The sequence below is a fragment of the Phaethon aethereus genome (genome assembly GCF_964289735.1).
Source record: "Phaethon aethereus genome assembly, contig: HAP1_SCAFFOLD_323, whole genome shotgun sequence".
NCBI classification, from domain to species: Eukaryota; Metazoa; Chordata; class Aves; order Phaethontiformes; family Phaethontidae; genus Phaethon; species Phaethon aethereus.
Window position 1 is genome coordinate 27,856 of NW_028113768.1, and position 9,547 is coordinate 37,402.

The window sequence follows — 9,547 nt, forward strand, 5'->3', positions numbered from 1 at the left end:
TTTGCTTTTTGGAGTGCGAGAGTGAGAAAAAGCAGAGTGCCTGTTTGCAAGGCTAGGAAAGAGCAAAGCCCCAGTCTTGCTGTTTATCTGCAATGACTGCCAGGGCAAGTGAGGACCAGCAAGACAATTCCTGCCTAGCACCTTCCTTGGAGGAGAGAGAGTGCAACGCTTCAATTTAGCAGTTTGGAGGTCGCGAGGGAGAGGAACTAGATTGGCTGTTTCCAAGGCTAGGAAAGAGCAGACCCCAGTCTTGCTGTTTATCTGCAATGACTGCCAGGGCCAGTGAGGACCAGCAAGATAATTCCTGCCTAGCACCTTCCTTGGAGGAGAGAGAGTGCAACGTTTCAATTTAGCAGTTTGGCGCTCACGAGGGAGAGGAACTAGATTGGCTGTTTCCAAGGCTAGGAAAGAGCAGACCCCAGTCTTGCTGTTTATCTGCAATGACTGCCAGGGCAAGTGAGGACCAGCAAGACAATTCCTGCCTAGCAGTTTCCTTGGAGGAGAGAGAGTGCAAAGTTTCAATTTAGCAGTTTGACACTCACAAGGGACTGGAACTGCACTAGCTGTTTGTAAGGTTATTAAAGAGCAGAGCCCCAGTCTTGCTGTTTATCTGCAATGACTGCCAGGGGAAGTGAGGACCAGCAAGAAAATTCCTGCGTAGCACCTTTCTTGGAGAAGAGAGAGTACAACGTTTCATTTCGCAGTTCGCAGAGCAAGACTGACAAAAAAGCTGAGTGCCTGTTTTCAAGGCTAGGAAAGAGCAGAGCCCTGTCTTGCTGTTTAGCTGAAATGACTGCCAGGGCAAGTGAGGACCGGCAAGACAATTCCTGCCTAGCACCTCTTGGAGGAGAGAGAGTGCAACATTTCGTTTAGCTTTTTGTAGTGCGAGTGTGAGAAAAAGCAGAGTGCCTGTTTGCAAGGCTATGAAAGAGCAGAGCCCCAGCCTTGCTCTTTATCTGCAATGACTGCCAGGGCAAGTGATGACCAGCAGGAAAATTCCTGCTTAGCACCTTCCTTGGAGGACAGAGAGTGCAACGTTTCAATTTAGCAGTTTGGCGCTCAGGGGGGATAGGAACTGAATTGGCTGTTTGCAAGGCTAGGAAAGAGCAGAGCCCCAGTCTTGCTGTTTATCTGCAATGACTGCCAGGGCAAGTGAGGACCAGCAAGACAATTCCTGCCTAAAACCTTCCTTGGAGGAGAGAGAGTGCAACTTTTCATTTCGCTTTTTGTAGTGCAAGAGTGCCTGTTTGCAAGGCTATTAAAGAGCAGATTCCCAGTCTTGCTGTTTATCTGCAATGACTGCCAGGGCAAGTGAGGACCAGCAAGACATTTACTGCCTAGAACCCTCCTTGGAGGAGAGAGAATGCAACGTTTCAATTTAGTATTTTGGCGCTCTCGAGGGAGAGGAACTGCATTGGCTTTTTGCAAGGATAGGAAAGACCAGAGCCCCAGCCTTGCTCTTTATCTTCTCCAACCTTAATGATGGCATGAGTGCGAGAGCCGCCCAGTCTGCCGCAAGCCGCCCAGGCACCCTTTGCTACCAGGGCCCTCCTGCCATCTGTGGCACTGGCAGCTCTGCTGCCCGGGCGGCCCACTGCACAGGTGGGGCCCGCTGGTCCCCTGACAGCCCATCTGGGCTGCTGTTTTTGTCTCCTTGGCGTGCTAAACGGTTGCGAGAGGAGAAACGCTGCCGGAAGTAGCTGTCCCATGGGGCGAGAGCAAAGCCCCCTGCCCGGCAGCCTTTCTGGTTTCCCGGGGATGCCCAGGAGAGCTGTAAGCCTGCCTGGTGGGACAGGCCAGGCAGCCGCCTGGCACGGGAGCATGGCAGGGTTCGGGGGGGCCCAGAGGCATGGCTTCCCACCGCCCGGGAGGGCGGCAGCCGTGTTGCCCCAGGGGAGCCCACAGGGTCTCCCCGCCCTGCTGAGTGCTGGGGAGCCCCAGTGTGGCGTCAGAGCCGGCTGCTCGCACAACCCTGTGGCAGCGCGCGGGGAACGAGCCCACAGTTGCCGTGTGGCTGTTGCCCTGGGCAGGCGCGCTCCTGCTGGAGGGGGGGTGGCGTGGGGCTGCTGCCAGAGCTGTTTTTTGCCTGGGTAGGCCACGCTGCTGGGGCTGAGGGCGAAGAGCTGAGCAGGGAGCCTGCCTTTGCCTAGAGATGGCGAGGAGAAAGGCCCCCCAGAGAAGACGCCAAGGGGCCGCCAAAGGCTCCTTGGGGAATGAGGCCGACCGAGAGCCAGCAGGGGAGGCAGCAGGGCACAGCCGCTGCCAGACGAGGAGGTACGAAGTGGGCTGCTCCTGCCCGCACCATCAGGTTGGGGTGATAGCGCCGCTGTGCTGCCCTCTCTCGCTGTTGCTGGGACGGCCCGTCCCCTGGCAAGGGCAAGCGCGCAGGCCACTCCTGCCCGCCTCGGCTCTCGCAGCGTGGGGACGGCAGGCAACCTGCATTTGTCTTTTTCCTCCCACAGGAACCTCTGCATGGAGGTGGAGCTGGTGAAACTCTCGTCCATGTCAACTGCCGGCTCTGCCACTGAAGGGCCTGCCAAGTGGCGTGACAAGGCCACAGCAATTGCAAGTGAGCTCAGCAGCGGTGCTTGCTGTGAAGTCCTCTGGGGCGAAGTGGGCTGTGCCAGAGCTCCGGCCAAGCATCACAAGTGGCAGGAGAAGTGCAGGCTGCCCCGCTCTTTGCCCCAGTGCCTAGGACCTACCCGCAGGGAGCTGAAACGCGTGTGGCTGCGCATCCTAGAGAAGAGACCTCGAGAGACAGGCCTAACTTTTCTCTGGTTTCTTTGCCCAGGGACGGTCTTCAGCCGTGCTTGCCACCTGGCAGCTGCCCTTGTCTCCCCGCGGAGGCATCCGCTGAGCACGCGCCTCTTTGCCGTGTACGTACTACATGCTTCTGCTGTGGTCGGGGCGCGGGGGGGAGAAAGAGCATGCCTGAGGGCCAGTGCAAGCACAGGGGAAAGCAGAGGGTGTGCCCCAGCCAGCAGCCCGGGGCTCCCGCTGGGGCGCCGAAGCTCGGGCGCTGCTCGTGCTGTGGCCATTCTCAGGGAGAGCCAAGAGCAAAGCCCCTCGGCAGTCTCGCTCCCACGCATCTGCTGGAGCCCCAACTTTAGCGGCGGCAGTACCAACTGCTGCGTAGCCAGACGCTCACGTGCAGAGCCAAGCCTCCGCAGGGCAAGGGCTTTCCCCAGCCGTGACAAGAGCCCGCGCAGGTCTGGGAGTGCTCTGGGAGGAAGGCCCGACAAGGCTCCTGCGCTTCCCAGCTGTGCGGAAAACCACCCCTAAGAGAGATCTGTGTGGTTGAAAGTGAGAACAGGCCTGCTTTCATGAGCAAAGTGAGAGCAAGGTCCACACCGGAAAGACTGCTGAAAAGCAGTTTTCGTTTGCTTTCAGCAAATAATTCCCCGGATTATCTTCATCCCCTTTTGGAAGGTGCTCCTGAAGCCCTTCCGTTGGGGAAGATCTGCCGGAGGTGTTGAAGGGCGTGGACAGAAATCGCGTTCCTCCTGGGCGCCGCTCTGTCAGCTCTCTGTCAGCAGCAGGCTTCCAGAACGGTGGCTTTTTGACCTGAAAAGGGAAATCCACCTGTGAAGGGGTTTGCCCAAGACTTGGATCATTGACAGCCACAGGACTCCCTCTTTTTCAGGCAACAGATGGCCCTGCAGAAGAAGAGGTTCTTGAAAGTCGTCTTCTTGTTGCTCGCAGTGGCTCTTGGTGAGTTTTCAGGAGCAAACATCTCGGAGAGCGACAGCCTGGCTGTGCTGGATGCCAGCTTTCAGCCGGCCAGCTCTCCTTGTGGGCCAGTATGTGCGGAAACTGCCGCGGCCCAAGTGCTTCCCGAGCCTGTCTGGGACTGGGACTGGCTTTTGGACTCCCAGTAACGCTGGTAGTCTCCCAGCCATGCTGCTGCTCTGGCCACTGGACCAAACGGCTTGCTTAGTCTGCAAGCCTGCGTGGGATGGGCGTAGGTATTTCCAAGCCTGAACTGGGCATTCCCAGAGGGGAGGGGCGGGGCCGTGCAGGGGGACCGATGGAGAGGTACCTCTGCTAGCCCATGCAGCCTGGTCACGGTGCTCGCTGAAGCGGCGAGCGGAAATGGGGAATATCTCTCGGGCACCAAGCACACCTGACGATCACGGCTGCAGCGTCCCCTCAAGCCTGGGCCGATGGCCGCCGGCCAGAGGCGCGCCCGCTCGCTGCACCCCGCGTTCCCCACCTCCTCAGCTAACCTGCTGCCCCACCCGCAAGGCAACAGGGAGGAGGCAACGCGACTGCAACCCCAGTCAAATAAGTGTCTCTTGGTGATGTGCATTGCAGCCGGTGTTTGCTGGGGGACCTCTCTGCTAGCGTGGACAATGCGGGCAAAGGGACTGATAGAGGTCAGTGGCTCTTGTGGGACGGGCATCTCATGCAACGGAGCGTTGCTGGCAGTGGCTGGATAAATCACGGGCTCTTCTGCTTCCACGCAGGGTGGCCCAAAGAAGCGGCAGCTTGTGCCGTGTCTTCCGAGGGAAGCCTCTCCTGGGAAGCCCCAGCGGCTCTGGTAGTGGATGCTGTAACGGAGTGTTTTTCCCTTGCAGGAGCTGACCTTTGCGTCTGCAGCGGACCTGAAGACCCTGTGGTAAAAGACGTGTCCTGAGCTGGAATTGGTTCTGTGCCGAAGCGCCAGCCGAGCCCGTGCTACCTGCGCTCATTTTCCTATCGGCCAGGGCTGCCGTACTTGTCTCCTGCCTTTGCCTTTTGCTCAACCTGGTGGGGAAGGGAAGAGCTCGCAAAGCAGGGAAAGCACATGTGTCTCTCCTCCTTGCTGAGCTCAGACACTCCCCAGAGGGGATGGGCCTCTCTCTGGCAAGATCTGCTTTCCAGTTCCTGCAGGAACCTGTGCGCTCTGTTGGCGGAGCAAAGGCAAAAGACGCAGCTTCTGCTGGAGGAGGTGGCTCAGCTCAAGGCGCAGATCAGCAGCGTGAAGGTGATCTTGCATTCTCGGGAAGGAGGCTTGGCTGGGCAGAAGCCCCGAGGAAGCACTCCTTGGGGTTGTTGGTGGGGTCAGACTGCTGGCCACAGCAACCCAGCCTTTGCCCCGGGGGCTTGCCGGTTGAGCTTCTGTGCTGTGGCGGCCCTTCTCTGGCCCCAGTTTAACCGGGCCGCTTCAGGCAGCGATGCCCGGCAGCCCTCCCTGAGCGTGCCCGCGCCTCTGGCTGCTCTGGCCGGGCCCCTGAGGCAGTTGGTGAGAGCCAGGCACGCTCACGGAGCCAGCCACCGCTGGCAGGGCCTGAGCCCTTCTCCCGGCTGACCCGGAGAGCATGGAGGGTGGGGACGAGGGTGTGGGGACCCTCGTCAACCCACCTCGGGGACGTGGGTGTGGCCGCGGCCACAGATAAACCGTTCCTCAGTCCTCGTGACTCACGCCGGCAGCGGAGAGTCCTGCAGCTCCGCGGACAGAGCTTGCCTTGCATTTCTGACGCTGACCCTTTGCCTCTCCGGGCACTAGTAGCCATGCTGAACTACCCGCTGATGTGCTCCTTTCCGGTGTTTGTTTATGGCCTTCCCAGGAAGCTCAGGAGGTGAACCAGGCAGCGTCCCGGATGGCTTTGGAAGTCTATGTTGAGATGTTTGACTGGGCCCTGAAAAGCTCTGGTATGGACACAAACAGCCCGGTCTCCTTGGCCTGCGCTGGTCTGTAGCACTCCCCAAAGGAGCCTGTGCTGCAGGCACTGCTTCCCAAAGTGGGGGAGCTTCAGTGCTTCGTGGGGTCCAAGAGCACGGCTGTGGCAGACTGGCTCTCTCGGACTTCCTCCCAGTCCTGCCCTCGGCCTCCGCACGCGTGCCTCTGGCGCTGCCCCGGCACGTGTTCCGGTGCTGATGGAGGGGCTGTCATCCTCTCCACTGCATTTGCAAAGGGAATGGCTGGGCCGTCCTTTGCTGCCCACACAGCAAGCCTGCAGTCATCTGCTCTCCCTTCCTTACAGGTGGCGCCATCGACATGCAGAGAACTTCCGAGACCTACGCCTGCAAAGAGAATTGGGTCGGCAGGGCTTTCGGGTTGTGTTACACTGCCAACCCTCCTGATACTATTTTGCAGGTCTTGTAGCAGAAATCATCCGTGCTGGTGTCCTTCCTTCCTGTGAAGCTGGGGACCGAGCTCAGGGGCTCTCCCCTCAGTCCACCCATAGGGTTGATGAGGGTCCTGAAACCAAAGCTCTGACACAGGGCTGGGCTTGGCAGAAATCAGTGGTTCCCCCCAGGAGGGGAACAGAGCTGAGCTGAACTGCTGCATCTTGCCCACAGTCCTGTGCCACAGCTGGGCGAAAGACTTTCTCCCCGGGGACCCCGTTTCCCCACCCATCCCTAACAGCGCTTTTTCGGGGGTGGGAGGCGGGAGGTGGGGGGTGCCCTGCAGAGCCGCTGGGCAGAGACGTGTTTCTGCGAGGCCCTGACTAGGATGGTTTCATAGAATCATAGAATCTTGCGATTGGAAGGGACGGTTACAGGTCATCTAGTCCACGCCCCCTGCACTGAGCAGGGACATCATCGACGAGGTCAGGTTGCTCAGAGCCTCATAACCGGCCTTCTCCTCTGCTCCGTAATACCGAGAGCCCCCTTGGTCAGGCAGGGAGGAAGGCCTCCTGCTTCGGTCCATTTCCTCACACGTACCTCATTTACGAGCTGAAATAGACCCCACAGACACACCGGCGCCTGCGCTGCAAGCTACACCGGCAGTTGTATTGGCCCCAACACTCCCTCACGCTTTGTTCTCTCGCGCTCTGCTTGCAGCCGGATGTTTCCCCAAGGAACTGCTGGCCCTTTCAAGGGCATCAGGGCCAGGTGGTCATAAGGTTGCCAGCACGAGTCCATCTGACTGCCATCACTGTGCAGCACATCTCCAGAGAAGCCTCTCCATCTGGGACGGTCATCAGCGCCCCCAGAGACATCGCTGTCTTTGTAAGTCTCTGCTGGGCACTTCTGGTGGGGACGTGGCCCTGGCCAAATGCCGTGACAAGGTCCTGCTTGCTTTTGTGCATCCTCTGAGGTTTGTGTCCTGCTCTCTCCTGAGCACTGCAGTACCCTAGCGGGATACTCCAAGGGCTCTAGAGGTTGCATCTCTCTTAAGACTTGTTCTGGCCAAGCACCTCAGGGTTCTTGACCAAAACGCAAGGCGGAGACTGAGCTCCACCACATCCAGCGCTACACTCCTTGTAGAGCCCCAGGAGAGGGCGGGTAGGTAACAGGGCTGATCCAGCGCGTACCATCGCTCTTTGTTGGGACGAGCCTGAGCTGCTCTCCTTGTGCTTTGCCCCTGAGGGAGTGGATGCGGACGGAGAAGAGGAAACTCTCCTTGGGATGTTCACGTACAACGTGGCAAAAGAGGCCATTCAGACCTTCCCTGTAAAGGTACGGTCCACGCACGGGGACGAGGTGTGCCAAGGAGCAAAACGTGTTTGCCTGGAAGTCCCTGGCAGGAAGAGCGTGAACGCTTTCCCCGTTGGGCAGAGGGGCCCGGACCACCGTCGAGAGAGAGGGAGGGCTGAGTAGCGTGTGGTGGTGGTGGCAAAAGGATAGCAAGGGCAGGGTCAGGCCCATGGGAGCACGAGTCTCGAGCGATCCCTGGCTGCATGCAGAGCCGGCTGCACACGCGGCCACCCCACCCAAGCAGCGTCTTTGTGCCGTGGAGCAGAGGGGACGCCCGCTGGTGAAAGCTGTCGGGCAGCACTGTCACTGCATCTGGTGGCCTGCTGGCAGCCTGGCCAGGGTCCTCTCCTCCCAGCACAGCATGCCCCTTCTCTCCCGCTGCTCTCACACCTGCCAGGAGGAAAGCAGACAGGGCAGAGAGCGGGAGCTCGGTGGGGTTGCGCAGCAGCTGCCCCCCCGCGTAGGAGCACCTGCCCGGCCTCTCTGTCAGCACAGAGCAAGCAGCAGAGGGAAGGGGCAGAGGGAAGGGAGACTGAGCCCCAGCCTCTGCCAGGCAGGCAGAGGATGCCAGGTGCCTTCCCGCTTCCCGTGGCCCCAGCCTGCCCAACAGCCCCGGTACCAGCAGCGAGCCTCAGATTTCCACAGCCGCTCCCACCCACTCGCAGGAGCTTGTTCCTGAGCGGGAGCACGGCTGCCAGCGGGAGATCCGTTGAGTGCTCTGTCGCTCTTAACACCCCCGTTTCCTTTTCCCGCTTTTCTTCACAGACCGCGCCGCTGCCCAGAGCCTTTTCATACGTCAAACTTCTTGTGAAGAGCAACTGGGGAAACCCAGCGTACACCTGCATTTATCGCGTGCAGGTTCACGGGACGATGGCAAAACCAGAAAGCCCCAACTGAAAGCAGAGGCAACGAAGAAGGACAAACGTAAAAAAGAAGAAAAGGGGCAGGGAGGGCGCAGAATAAAAGAAGATGTGGCAATTCAGATCGGTGTAGAGGATTTGTGTCCCAAGTGGCGTGTTCAAGAAGGTCCATTGTGGGGAGGGTGGAGCGTGTGGAAAACGTTAGGACTTCTACTTAACTTTTCCTTAAAAATGAGGAAGATATTCAGCAATATAAATTGCTACGATTTAATCTCCAGAGAGGAGAGGCCCAGCCTGGCACCGCTCTGCCCTCCGCCGCCCCCAGCGGCTCCGCGAGTGGCACCGGCCTAGGGCACGCAGAAGGGCCCGGCTTCGGTTTCCAGGAGAGCGACTGCCTCCCGCCCCCAGGGCAGGCCCTTGCAGGAGCTCTCCCAGGAGCCCGCCCACCCTCTTCCTGGCTCCTCAGCCAATGGCGCCCGCCAGGCGGTGACAGGCAGGGCCGCCTGCCAGCCACTGCAGCGCCCTGCTCTGGCCCCGCCCCCCTCCGGCCCCGCTGCCATGGCAACTGGGCAGCCTGCAGGCCCTGGTTGCGGGCGGCCAGTCAGCCTTGGGACAGCTCTTCGGGGCTGCTGGGGCCACAGGGTAGGAGCTCCTCCCTTCCTTTCCCCATAGTGGGGCCACAGCCTAGCCCCTTCCCTGCACCCAGGCTGTCAGCTTGTCGGTTAACCCATAGTTTCTGTAGAACGGGTGTGGGGAGCCTGTCTGACTGGCCTGTCGGAAACCCCATGCCTCACCCCATGAATGTCCGCGTTCTAGATCTCGCTAGTCTCTGTCGGGGCTCCTTTTGTGTCACAAAAGATGGCGATGATCTTAGAGGTCTTCTCCAACCTTAATGATGGCATGAGTGCGAGAGCCGCCCAGCCTGCCGCAAGCCCCCCAGGCACCCTTTGCTGCCAGGGCCCTCCTGCCATCTGTGGCACTGGCAGCTCTGCTGCCCGGGCGGCCCACTGCACAGGTGGGGCCCGCTGGTCCCCTGACAGCCCATCTGGGCTGCTGTTTTTTTCTCCTTGGCGTGCTAAATGGTTGCGAGAGGAGAAACGCTGCCGGAAGCAGCTGTCCCATGGGGCGAGAGCAAAGCCCCCTGCCCAGCAGCCTTTCTGGTTTCCCGGGGATGCCCAGGAGAGCTGTAAGCCTGCCTGGCGGGACAGGCCAGGCAGCCGCCTGGCACGGGAGCATGGCAGGGTTCGGGGGGGCCCAGAGGCATGGCTTCCCACCGCCCG

General features: G+C 59.9%; 1 protein-coding gene across 1 annotated transcript; it reads left to right on the forward strand.

Moving 5' to 3' along the window:
* Nucleotides 1-2,152: 2,152 nt before the first annotated feature.
* On the forward strand, nucleotides 2,153-8,887 carry LOC309416568 (uncharacterized protein; the record flags this gene model as incomplete). Its single annotated transcript, XM_082016108.1, has 12 exons — nucleotides 2,153-2,274; nucleotides 2,463-2,569; nucleotides 2,792-2,876; nucleotides 3,644-3,800; nucleotides 4,578-4,618; nucleotides 4,873-4,966; nucleotides 5,132-5,224; nucleotides 5,550-5,634; nucleotides 5,898-6,079; nucleotides 6,772-6,939; nucleotides 7,300-7,389; nucleotides 8,173-8,887. 12 exons carry the CDS (start codon nucleotides 2,153-2,155, stop codon nucleotides 8,302-8,304), a joined length of 1,356 nt encoding a protein of 451 aa, XP_081872234.1. The 3' UTR covers nucleotides 8,305-8,887.
* Nucleotides 8,888-9,547: the final 660 nt, after the last annotated feature.